This window comes from Eriocheir sinensis, chromosome 12, assembly GCF_024679095.1.
Source record: "Eriocheir sinensis breed Jianghai 21 chromosome 12, ASM2467909v1, whole genome shotgun sequence".
Lineage (NCBI taxonomy): Eukaryota > Metazoa > Arthropoda > Malacostraca > Decapoda > Varunidae > Eriocheir > Eriocheir sinensis.
Genome location: NC_066520.1, coordinates 7,649,690 through 7,663,330, shown reverse-complemented (window position 1 = coordinate 7,663,330; position 13,641 = coordinate 7,649,690). Strand labels below are relative to the sequence as shown.

General features: G+C 39.0%; 1 protein-coding gene across 10 annotated transcripts in view; it reads left to right on the top strand.

Moving 5' to 3' along the window:
• Window positions 1-13,641, top strand: part of LOC126997354 (protein unc-79 homolog) — a 236,389-nt gene that overhangs the window by 192,471 nt on the left and 30,277 nt on the right. For all 10 annotated transcript variants that reach the window (XM_050858417.1, XM_050858421.1, XM_050858414.1 and 7 more), the window contains 8 exons: window positions 3,781-3,909; window positions 5,122-5,262; window positions 5,665-5,819; window positions 11,340-11,434; window positions 11,609-11,860; window positions 12,064-12,174; window positions 12,904-13,020; window positions 13,134-13,298. In XM_050858417.1, the coding sequence (XP_050714374.1) occupies window positions 3,781-3,909; window positions 5,122-5,262; window positions 5,665-5,819; window positions 11,340-11,434; window positions 11,609-11,860; window positions 12,064-12,174; window positions 12,904-13,020; window positions 13,134-13,298 (1,165 nt within the window). The remainder of the gene's footprint in view (window positions 1-3,780; window positions 3,910-5,121; window positions 5,263-5,664; window positions 5,820-11,339; window positions 11,435-11,608; window positions 11,861-12,063; window positions 12,175-12,903; window positions 13,021-13,133; window positions 13,299-13,641) is intronic.

Sequence of the window (13,641 nt, the reverse complement as noted above, 5' to 3'; positions counted from 1 at the left end):
ATTATGCTCGTGTGGTCCCGTCTCCGTATCTGCATTTATCCAACTTATCTTTAAAGCTTTGCACACTCCTCGCTGATACTATATCCTCGCTCAGACTGTTTCAAACCTCTACATTTCTTTGCGGGAAGCTATACTTCTTTGTGTCTCTCAAGCAACTCCCCTTTCTCAATTTTTTACTGTGTCCTCTTGTATTTCTGCTTATGTTTCCTTCTGTTAGTAGCAGTTCTTCATTATCTACTTCATCTATTTTGTTTAATAATTTATAAATTTGGATTAGGTCTCCCCTTTCTCTTCTTTGTTCCAGTGTTGTTAAGTTCATTTCCTTTAATCTTTCCTCGTATATTAATCCCTCCAACTCTGGGACCATTTTTGATGCCATCCTCTGTATTCTTTCTAGTTTCTTTATATGCTTCTTCTTATGGGGGGACCACACTACCTCTGCATATTCTAATTTTGGTCTAATCATGGTAGTGATTAGCCTTCTCATCATGTCCTTGTCCATGTAGTTAAATGCTACTCCAATATTTCTCACCAAGTTATATGTGTCTCTAAAGATCCGATTTATATGACTCTCTGGTTGATTATCATTCCTCATCACTACTCCCAGATCTCTCTCTTCATGCACTTTTTTTAATGTTTCACCATTTCCCATTTTGTATATCCAGATTGGTCTTGTTTCACTTTTACCCATTTCCATAACATGACATTTTTTCACATTAAATTCCATCTCCCAATCCATACTCCATTTCCAAATTTTTTATAGGTCTTCTTGCAATATTCCACAATCTTCTTTGTTTCTTATATGTTTTTGTAATTTAGCGTCGGCAGCAAATAGGTTTATGTAGCTATTAACTCCTTCAGCCATGTCATTTACATATACCAGGAAGATTATCGGTGCTAATACTGAACCCTGTGGTACTCCGCTTTCTCCATTTCTCCATTCTGATTTTATGTTCTTGACCACAGTTCTCATCTCCCTTCCCATTAGGTAGCTTGCCATCCATTTTTTCATATTTCCTTTCAATCCTCCTTTATTTTCCAGTTTCCATAATAGTCTTGTATGTGGAACTTTGTCGAAGGCCTTTTTTAAATCTAGATAAATACAATCAACCCATCCATCCCTTTCCTGTGTTCTGTCTGTCACTCTTGAGTAAAAACTGAGTAAGTTTGTAACACATGATCGGCCCTTTTGAAATCCATATTGTTTGCTGGTAATTAACTTATGCTCTTCTAGAAATTTAGTCCACTGTTTCTTTATTATTTTCTCACATATTTTGCACAAAACACTTGTCAGGGATATGGGTCTGTTGTTTGTAGGTTCATCTTTCCTTCCACTTTTATATATGGGGACCACTTCAGCCCTTCTCCACTCATTGGGCACCGTACCTGTTGCTACTGAGCATCTTATGATGTCGTATATTGGAACAATTAATTCATCTCTACATTTTTTTTAAATATACCCAGAGACTCCATCCGATCTTACTGCTTTTCCCTCTTCTAGTTCTCCCAGTAATTTATAGATCTCTTCTTTGTTTACCATAATCTCTTCCATATGAACTTCTATTTTATTCTCTTGTGGCTCAATAAAGATTGTTTCTTTGGTAAAGACTTGCTGGAATTTTCTATTTAATAACTCTGCCATACCTTTAGGGTCATTGACTTCCACATTCCCGTCTCTCAGTCTTTCTATTGTTTCTTTCGGTTTAGTCTTCCCATTTATAAATCTATAAAACAGCTTAGGCTGTTCTTTGCATTTTTCCACAATATTCTTCTCATATCCCTTTTCTTCTTCTTTCCTTATTTTTACATATTCATTTCTCGCCATTCTGAAGTCTTCTTTGTTTCTTTGATTCTTCCTTCTTTTTAATCTTTTCCATGCTTTGTCCCTTTTTTCTTTTGCGTTTGCACATTTGGCATTAAACCAGTCCTTCCTACCCTTAACTTTGGGTCTGTATACGGGTACATATTTTTTGACACCGGTGTTATAGGCTTCCATAAAGATATCATACTTTTCTTGTACTTTATTTTTTCTCAGTAGCTCATCCCATTCCACTTTCTCGTAAAACTTCCGAAGATTTTCCATGTCTGTCTTAATATAGTTTAGCCTGTTTGATTTGTAAGATTCATCCTCTTTAGTAACCTCCACTTCTGTATCAATCTCTATGGTTATATATCACTCTTGCCCAGTGGACATCCATACCTTAGTTCATCCTTGATGTATATTCCTTTTGTTAGTACTAGGTCCAGTCTTGCCGGTTCATCGTCACTTCTATATCTTGTATGTTAATTCACTCTTTGTATCATAAGATTTTCCATCATCAATCTTAGGAATCTATCTCCCCATGCGTTATCTCCACTATTACTCTGGAATATCTCCCAGTCAATCTCTTTACAATTGAAGTCACCAACTAGCATAACTTTTTTGTTTTCCTTAAGCATTTTGCTTAAACTCCGTATAGTGTCATTGATCATAGTGTCGTGCTCTTCCTTACACCATGAGTTTGTTCTAGGTGGTACATATGCGGTTATAATTGTCAACCTTTCCTTGTTTTTGGTTTCCACATTTACTTTCGCAATTTCAGCTTTACCTTCTCCGTATTCTACCGCTTTCACTGCTAACTCCTTTTTTGTCATTATCATCACTCCACCTCCCCCTTTGCCCATTCTATCTTTCCTCCATATATCATAGTTTTTATTTATCTCTAATTTAATAGCTTCGTTCAGTTTGGTTTCCGTTAAGCATACGATCATTGGTTCTTTCTCCTTTATGAAATCTTGCAGTTCCAATTTACTAGTTATTAATCCATCTACATTTGTATACATCACTCTTAAACATTTACTCCTATCTATCTTTTCTAACTTTCATTCTTCTTTATCCTCTCTCTTGTGTACCACTTTCTGACTCGGTCCCCTACTATTCTCCAAAAAAATATCTCCTTTTCTTCCACAGATCTTTCATTATTCTTCTCCTTCGCTTCTGCTAGTAGTTCGTTCCATTTCCTTCTTTCTTCTTCATTTCTATTTTTCTTTATGTATATATCCTTGCAATCTTCCGTTTCCCTTAATTTAGTTGTTCTGTACAAAATATCCTCAGCCGCCTTCTGTGATCTTAACTTTATTTTTATTGGCTTGGTTTTTCCTTCTGTGTATGGACCCATCCTGTGGATTTCCTCCACCTCTTCCTCAATACTTTGTCACTCGTCATCATTTAAATTTTTTAGTAGGTCCTTAATTGATTTCAATTCCTCTTTATCTCTTTTAGGCTTATATGTGATCGTCTTTTCCTTCAAACCAAATACTATCACACTCTTCTTCTTGTCTGCAACTTCCCTGACTAGTTCTTCATTTTTCTTTATTACCTTAACCACTTCCTTTTGTACATCTTCCTTATCTTCTTTCAGTTGTTGCTCAATTACCTCTCTAAGATTCACATTTGCTTTCTCACTCTCCACTTTCCAGGTCTTCATTTCACCCAATACCTCCTCCCTGACTCTCTTCTCCTCCTGGGTGGTGTGTGTGTGTGTGTGTGTGTGTGTGTGTGTGTGTGTGACATACATAGATCTTTGAGCAGTTAATATGTAAAAAAAATAATGAAAGTAATCTTACTATCAAACTTTAATCTGTCTAGTTGGAAATGCCCCAAAAATCATATGATGCAGCACTTGCCCTTTCATTTCACCCTTTCCATTTACTTAATTTTCCTCTCCTCCTCATTATAAACATCCTTTTCTTGGTTCACTGCATTTCTCTATCTCCTCTTTTCTTCCCCTCATCCCACAGGAGTGAAGGGAATGACATCTCCTCCATACATGGGGGCAGGCTGTCCAGTGAAACAACCCAGGGCCCTCCCCCACCTCCCTCCATCAAGCAGTCTGCTCTCAGGCTGGGTGAGGACTGCATGGTGTACAGGTATGTGCATAGCTGGGCGTTATCGCGATAAGTTATCACGATACTTTATCGCTGATAACAAAATCGGGTTATCGACCATCCGCTACTTATTTATATAAATATCGGTATCTTCATTACTTTTGTAACCAAACTAGCGATAATCGCTACTTTTTTCCACCTCTCAGAAAAAAAACGTTGTCTCCTCCCTACTGCGCATGCGTGGCCCAGTCGCCCGGTGTTGTATGAAAAATACTTTGGGGTATGAAATATCTTCGGTGAAGATATTTCATACTTAGATCACAACATTAAAACACTAGGTCATTTTTTTTTGTTTGACTCAAAAACCACTATATCAGAGAGAAAAATCATTTAACTTTGCCCAAAAAATGATTATTCACTGCCTGAAATTTGTGATCCCGTTGTAAAGAGCCCAAACAGAGAGCAGCAGCTTGTGTTATCACGTGGCGGCGTGGCGCGTGGCCTCTCAGCTAGGTCTCGAGTGACGGAGTGAGTGCCAGTGTTCCGGTTCCCAGTGCTTCAGTGCTTCTTTACTGAAGTGACTGTTAAAGTGTTAATGGTGATAAGTAAAAATAACTGAATAAGTAGTGATGTGCCAGTTCACGAGAGACCAGTGTTTGTAAACAAAAGCGCCAGCTTTTGACGGTGGGGACTCCAAATAACACAACACCAGTGCAGGCGTTTCTAGTATTACCGTCCATATTTACATTCAACGTGTGGTTTTCAGGTTTTGTAAGTTTTCAAAAATATAGATAATGAAAATTTGAATTCATCTATGTTTTTTTATTTGAAATATCAATATAGTATCGTTTTTGCCTATTGGACTTATCGCTAGCTAGTATCGGAATTGTGGATTTATATCGGGTATCGGCTATCGCCTATATTTGTGTCTCCAGTTAACGAATATCGGTTATCACCGATAAAGTTTTTCATTATTAGTTATCGGTATCAGGAATAAGGTTTTCTGTTATCGTGCCCACCTATGGGTATGTGTATATATTGGACTTATCTGCTTGTTGTGTGTGTATGTTTGTTTGTTTGTTTTTTCTTTATTTTTTTTGAGTGTGTGAATATTCTTCCAAGTCAGTGCATTTTGATATTAAACATGCTATTATTTTTTCCCTTAACACCTAAATAATTAAAGTCTTTTTCATTTTCCCTCCTCCTCCTCCTCCTCCTCCTCCTCCTCCTCCTCCCGCTCCACCTTCTCCTCAGATGTATGGAATGTGGAGAGATGCTCGAGGAGTTCTCAAATGATGATCTTGGTCTCTGCATCATTATCCTCTCTACCTTTGTCTATCGCCAGCCAGGTCTTGCTGCTCCTCTTCTCCCAAGGATGCTCAAAACTGTGGCCAGGTAGGGAAGGATGGTGAAATATAGGATAAGATTTCATAAGGATGAGAAGGTATTAGTACAGTAAAGAGAGGGAGGTGAAAGGGATGCATGAGATGGAGAAAGAAAGGGGAAAATTATTAGCTGAACAAAACCATTGATTGAATGAGAGAAGAAAGTTGTTAATGTTTAGGAAAAATTGTAGATGTGGTGGAAAGGAAATAGATTGCAAAAGACATGGGAGTGAAGAGTAGATATTGAAATCATTAGGATATATTAAGCACCAAATGAAAATAAATAGGACTATCACCTTAAATTATCTATTATAAAAATGTCATGTTAAAAATCACAAGGATTAATATTAAATGAACATGATTCATAGTAAAAGAGAGTTACAAACAACTTTTTCTCTATTCCCTCTCTAAGAGTGGCAGGAAGTGAGATGTTCTCCTGGCAGTTTGAAAGCTCAGTGCACCTGCCAGGCTCAGCCACCAGCATTGGCAGACAGTTCCTGCGCTGTGTTCTGCACCAGCTGGCACCCAACCAAATCTTTAATCAGATTTTCAACACCAGCATTGATGGTAAGAAAAAACAGACAGACAGACAAAAAAAAAGATAAGCAGCCAGGTAGGCAAGCAGGACACAGACATGGAGGGAGAGGGGGTTACCGACTTTTCATATGTTTCTGGGCTGTGTATCATAATGTCTTCAATGTACATTGTTGTTTTTATGGGAGTTTAATATGTATTTTCCCTTATCCATTTGTCATGTAATGACGATCAATCTTATTCTGCATTCTGTCCTATCGCTCCTGTACAGCCCTGGACCCACAAAAGAGGCGATGCTTCTGGCATTTTGCTTCAGCTCGATGGGACGATCTAAAGTTGTACTTTTGCTATTTCCCGTGGAATGATTATTGTTTCCAGGAGAGAGACCCCTCTGTGAGTGCCCAGCGCAGCACTGAGGTAATTGTCTCTGGAATGGAGGCACACATTCCATGTACTTTTTCTACACCTTATGCTAAAAAAAGCCTTGGTTCAATCACGTTTGTTCTCATGCTATTAAAGATAGAGAGGCAGCTCACAAAAGGTACCAGAGCCTTCGCACTCCAGCTAATCATGATCTTTACATTTCTGCCCAGTATCATGCCAAATCTATTCTCCGACTTAACAAAAACTCATAAATAGAAAGTGCCGCATCGTTGTTTTTTCTAATTCTTCCAGAGACCTCTGGCACCTAGCCAAAAATATCTCCTCCAATGGACCGTATTGGCTAAACATGCAGTGCTACACGTGGCCACTCAGTGAACTGTCAAAGCAGTACTTTCCATACCAGAGTGCATCAGAGGCTTCCTCCAGGATACATTGCCTTGGTGCTGCCACCACTCCATGCCAACAACTACACACACTTAACTTCTCCCTGATTTCCTGACTTCTATTTGACATGGAGAAAAACTGAAATCGGGTAGGAGTGAAGTGTGTGCAATCATCGACTTGGAGCGATGGTGGCACCGTGGCCGTGTATCCCTGAGACAGCCTCGGACGCACTCTAGTCTATAACTTGAACTCTATGGAAAATTCAGCTTGGAGTTGAATGGCCACATATGGCGCTGCCTGAATAGCCAATACGGTCCATTCCACTTACTCATCTTGTTGTGTAGACATTTTGAAAGCATTCAACAAGGTCTGGCACAAGTCTTTGCTTTTTAAACTTCCCTCTTATGGTTTCTGTCCCGCTCTCTGTACTTTCATCTCCAGTTTCCTTTCCGGCCGTTCTATCTCTGCTTTGGTAGACGGTCACTGTTTTACCCCTAAACCTATCAACAATGGTGTCCCACAGGGCTCTGTCCTATCTCCCACTCTCTTTCTGTTGTTCATCGATGATCTTCTTTCAATAATAAACTGTCCTATTCACTCCTATGCTGATGACTCTACTCTACATTACTCAACATCATTTAACATGTTAACCGCGTTTGGCAACTCAGCCCTCTCGCCTGCCCCACGGAACCTTCACACCACCGCCACACCTGTGTCCGTTGGACTTTTTCAGAGAGAGGAGGTATATATCATTGTGAGAGGGTGGCCTGTAGTATAGAGCGTAAACCATGGTACAAGTATATACCGAATCGCGGATCACTAATATTTTTTCCCTCTAACACGTATTGGTGCACCAATGTACCAGGCATGGGTTGGTGCATATATGTACCAGTTGGTGATGCACTGATGATATATTCTTGTTCCACTATTTGGTGTAGTTTTTATGATGCATATATGAGTTAATGACGATGCAGTATCCTAATTTTGATCAGCTGTACATAGGAAAACTATAAATAGGTTTTTTTTCCCCTCCTATTCAACAGAAATGAACCTGACTGTCTTTTATGGAGGACGATCGAATACCTCATCTGGTGATTCAGATGATTCAGATTTTTTGGTCAATTCAGATGACCCAGACAATGATATCTCCAAGGAAAGTGATGAGTCAGAAACAGATGAAAAGCAGGATGAATAAGTTGAAGTGCCAAATGGAGATGATTCAAACTCAGGAAGAAATGGCAACAACAGCACCTGATCTGAATGGTTGCCTGTATCCTCAAAACAATGCATGCATGCCTTTACTGGGAAGGAAGAAATGAGTGTCCCTGTAAATAATGCATATGATGAAACTGAGGTGCTGCCTATTGATGTATATGCTCTCTTTGTATCTGATCATTGATATGATTGTTAATAAAACTAATAGGTATGCACAACAGGAAATTGATGCTGAAAGAGTAACACGTAGGTCAAGATTAGTGTCATGAAGACCTACAGACAGAGAAGAAATAAAAAGGTCTTTTGCTATTGTGATTTACATGGGATTAGTTGTGAAGCCTGAAATTCAACTCTACTGGTCTAAAAGTATGTTGTATGATGATCCCTTTGCACCAAAGCTAATGTCAAGGAAAAGATTTGAGATTCTCTACAGATTTCTGCATTTTGTAGACAACACAGCTCATCCAAATTCTCAGGACAAACTGTACAAGGTCAGACCACTGATTGACCTACTGGTTAACAATTTTCAATCTGTGCACAAACCTGGCTCCAAACTTGTTGATGGAAGCATGGTGCCATTTAGAGGGAGATTAGGCATCAAACAGTACAATCCAGGTAAAGCTAACATATATGGTATGAAGGTGTACAAAGTTTGCACACCTGAAGGATATACATGGAATCTGGAGGGTCATGCAGGGAAGAGTGATAAGATTGCTGGCCTAAATGCAACTGAATCACGTGTGGTAAACTTATGTAATGAAAGGTTAGGTATAGTATCCACTATCTACAGTGACAATTACTACACCTCAGTCACCCTGGCAGAGTACTTGTTGGTCAAGAAGACTTGCATTTGTGGAACTGTTTTTGAGCAGGTAGGAAATACTTATGCCAAGAAGTAGTGAGAGCAAACTTGAAGGTGGGAGAAATGAAGGCAGCAGAAAACAGACAAGGTGTAAAGTTATACAAGTGGAAAGATGAAAGAGATGTCTTGACAAGTTGACACTATCAACAGTGCCTGAGCTAGGCAGTGACTTAGTTCCAAGTGGAAATAAAAACAGAAAAGGAGACGAGATCGTAAAACCTGAAAGTGTCATTGAATACAATAAAGCAAAATAAGGTGTTGATGTTGCTGATCAACTCATTTCTTAATACTCACCACTACGAAAATCAAGGAAGTGGTATGGGAAGCTGGCTCTGGAAATGATTGCTGGGATATCAGTAACAAATGCTCAAATTTGATACAATAATACTGCTCAGCAAAACAAGTATGTCTAAGAACCCTCACAGAGTCGGTAGTCCTCTCTCTTACTAAAAACATTCCTGAGGAAATTACAAAATCAGGGAAGAGGACCTCTGATATATAGGGTGCAAGAAAAGAACACACTCTTCAGGAAGCAGGTGGACAAAAGAAAACACAAGGAGGCAATGCAGAGGATGTTATGTAAAGATATCACTATGTGAGGGATACAAGGTGACCTCAAACAAGGCTAGTAGAGTATCCACCTTTTGCAACGAATGTGGCCAGCCACACCTTTACATTTCATGTTTCAACAAAAAACATGACTCATGTGATCAGTGAAATACACAGTAATAAATCAAACATTAGGATAATCTAATATTCCAAGTCATAAGTAGTGATCTGGAACATTATTTTTTATTCTGTTAAGAAAGCAAAGTTTTTTTTATTTTTTTTATTTATTTATTTTTTTTATTTATTTATTTTTTTTTTACGTTATCTGCTGAGTTGTACTTCCCTCTTCAGTTGAGTAAAATACACTGTAATAAATCAAACATTAGGGTAATCTAGTATTCCAAATAATAAGTAGTGATCTGGAGCATCATTTTTTTTTTTCTGTTGTGAAAGCAAAATTTTCATTTGGGATTTTATATATATATATATATATATATATATATATATATATATATATATATATATATATATATATATATATATATATATATATATATATATATATATATATATAGTTATTTGCTATGAGGGCCATTTTCCTTTACAGTTAATTACTGTTACACAATGTAATGCTTATATTTTGGAAGTAAAATACCACCAAACTTTATATATATTTTGGAAGCCTGTTTTTTTTTTTACATATATACTTATTACCTTATCATTTTTAACTTATTACCTGGTACCATTGCAACACATCTGCAGTCATAATAAATACAAATTTACACACAATTGTTTATATACTCATGTTTGTAAAAGTTTATAGAAAAGGCTATTCGGGCCACAGATGTACCAATATGCAACAAGTGAAACATCTGGTCAGTACATTGGTGGCCCAGTAGGCAGTTAACGTGTTAACAGAAGACCCTCCCCACAGGAATTACATGATTCTAGGCTGGAGGCTGCAGAATGCTTGACCTCAGCTCTTGTTCTTATTTCCAATTGGGGCAGAAGGAATCTGGTATCCTTTAATGCCTCAAAAACTCAAAATCTCCACCTATCAATTTGACACAACCTTCCAAACATCTATCCCATATTCTTCGACAACACTCAAGTGTCACGTTCTACACTAAACATCCTCGGTCCATCCTTAACCTAGAATCTTTACTGGATACTTCATATCTCTTCTCTCAGTAAATCAGCTTCCTTGAGAATGGACGTTCTGTATCGTCTCCGCCAGTTCTTTTCCCCTTCACAGATGCTGTCCATATACAGGGGCCTTGTCTGTCCTCGTATGGAGTATGCATCTCACATGTGGGGGGCCTCCACACACACAGCCTTACTAGACAGAGTGGAGTTAAAGGCTCTTCATCTCATCACCTCTCCTCTTCTTACTAGCAGTCTTTTCCGCCGTAATGTTACGTCTCTTTATCTTCTATCGATATTTTCATGCCAACTGTTCTGAATTTTCTAACTGCATGCCTCCCCCCCTCCCGCAGCCCCGCTGCACTCGACTATCTACTCTAGCTCATCCCTATACTGTCCAAACCCCTTTAGCAAGAGTTTAACCAACATCTTCATTCTTTCATCACCTTCACTGGTAAACTCTGGAACAATCTTCCTTCGTCTGTATTTCCTCGTGCATATGACTTTACCTCTTTCAAGAGGATCAAGTATCAAGACACCTCTCCACCCGAAATTGACCTCTCTTTTGGGCACTCTTTACTTTTACCTTCTTAGGAGCAGCAATTAGTGGGCTTTTTTTCTACTTTTTCTTATTTTTTGTTGCCCTTAAGCTGGTTCCTTTCCTGTTAAAAAAATAAATAAATAAATAAATAAATAAACTCATATTTAACTATAGTCAAGCATTCATGCTAGGAAAGGAATGTTACCCAATGTCTTAAGTGTCGATGGCATTATTGATTATTGTGAAAAATGCACACATGTAAAGACTGTATGAGGTCATGACTAACAGAGGAAGACTGTGAATAGGCTGAACTATAAGAACAGAGAGAGAGAGAGAGAGAGAGAGAGAGAGAGAGAGAGAGAGAGAGAGAGAGAGAGAGAGAGAGAGAGAGAGAGAGAGAGAGAGAGAGAGAGAGAGAGAGAGAGAGAGAGAGAGAGAGAGAGAGAGGTTATAATGTAATTTAACATTTTTTCAGAGTTCCAACGTGTCCGTCTGTTCAGGACCTTGGCACAGGCCCTCACAGATTTCAATGAACTCAATCCATCTGCTCCTATTCAACTCCTTCTTGAGGTAAAATACTTTCCCCTTCTCCCTCCTTCCTTTCCTAAATGTATTACCCTACCATTAAATCTTTATTCATAATTTTTAATCTTTTCATCCTGTGATCTTAAATATATCATTTACTTTAAAGTCAGATGATAAGTACATGAAAATAACTGAAGCCACGTGTCACTCTTTCTGCAGAACCTGAACAGCAAAAAGGTGCTGCCAACAGACAACCTGACGCACCTGCTCTCCAATGTTGCCACCTACATGGAGTGTGTGGGCCAGGATGGTGGCAGTGGCATCGGGAGTGGTCTGTCTCCGAGCTTAGTGCCTCTGTTTGACACATTCCTACGCAAGGTGGTTCTCTGTGTGACAACACTAGGGGACCTAAACCCCGTGCTGAGGGTGCTGGTGGCTGTGCTGCGTGTTCCTGGGGTGGTGGCACACAAGGTAAGAGGCAGAAGAGGAGGCAGTTAGTGTCCTGACAATGATGATAAAAGTATTCATGAACAATTTTAAACTTACCATAATGAAGATGGTTTGATTTCTTGTTCAAGCATAGCAACAGTGAACTTTTTGCGGACCCCTTACGTTCATAAGACATTTTGTTCATTGCCACAACATTATTAACCTATTAACCCATCATGTTTCAGAGTATCCTTGACCCTGTTTCAAAGCTTCTGAGCCATGCCATCCAGAACTCAGCTATCAAGTATGAACTCCTCAGCAATTTGTGTCACCTGTGCAATCGCATCTTCTCTCGGGTATGTTTTTGCGTTACCAGGTTGTATTTACCTACTTATAGTGATCTTGTTGTATGTGCAGACAACTTTATGTTGATTTAGTTCCCTCTGCATTTGTAATTTTATCTGTATATTTTTAAGTTCATGCTTTTCCTTGGAATACATCTTTTTTAAGTCTTCCACCTCTCAAAGCACCATAAGCCCTTAATAAATGTGTGATACGCATGACAGAAACACCTGTGTACATCAGCTTTCTGCTTATTAATGCCACCCCCTGGAATTATGGACTTCATGTAGAGGGTGACCCACAGGTGTTTTCATCAAATCAAAATGTAATATTGGTTTACTTCCTCTAAAATAAAAAAAAATCATAATTGAGATGCCATCCTGAAAAGAAAGGAGGTAGGGAGAGAGTTGCCATAACTTCAGTGCTCATGGTGATATTACGAAGGGTAGACAGAACTGATGATACAGAAGTTTTGTTTGTATGGAATGGAGAGCAACTGGAGGACATGAATGAAAGCTGAAAAAGACAAGATACATAAAAGATATTAAGAAATACTGCTTACTCAATTGATCCATTGAACAGTAGAACAGATTGGAAAAAAGAGGCTGTTCAATCCAAAAACCTGAATGAATTTGAGGCTTAGTTTAACTGATTGAGACTCATAGATAGGTCATTGCCTGCATGTCACAGCTAGACAAATATACACCTACCAAAGGCTACTGCTCACACTAAGGTTCTGGCAGGAGCGAGATAAGCTGTTGCTGCCTCGTCTTGTGGTGTATGAACTGGTTCAGGCACTCAAGTTCAAGACATCCATCCCAGATACCAACTTGATTCTTCTGGTGCAGCTGGTGCTTCAGGTGTGTGCCTCCCTTAGTAGCTTGTATTTGTGTTGATTTGTTTACTAATTTGTATGAACTATTCCATGCACTTGATTATAATTTGTAATCTGTAATGTTTATGTACCTTGCAGGACAGCGGAGGTACCTTGGGGAGCAACACAGTAGTGGGGGACCTTCCAAGAGACCTGCAGGACCTTCACCACCTCCCCAACACTTGTGCTGCTGAGTGCATGCTGTCCCACCTCCATGATGCTCTTGAATTTATTGCAGATGTACACACCCTTACCAAAGTCAAGGTACAGTTACCCACACTGATACTAAGCCAAGTATGATCTTATTGAAGAGAGTTTAAACTTGGCCACCAATTGGGTCCTTCACTGAGCTAACCTGCCATCTGGTGGCCCTGCTGGAGCCTCTGCCAGAGCCAAGCCTGTTGCGTGCTGGGGTCCAGCGAGGCTTAATTGACATTTTTCTGTACCAAACCAGCAAAACATCAGAGTTGTAATGGTCACTCTCGTGCTTACACCAAAAATCTGAGTGCTGTACATTATTCATTCGTTGTAATGAACACTGTTGGCAAAATAAGAGCATTCATCGATATATCCTACAACACTCCATCCCGTGGTTAATAGGAATGCA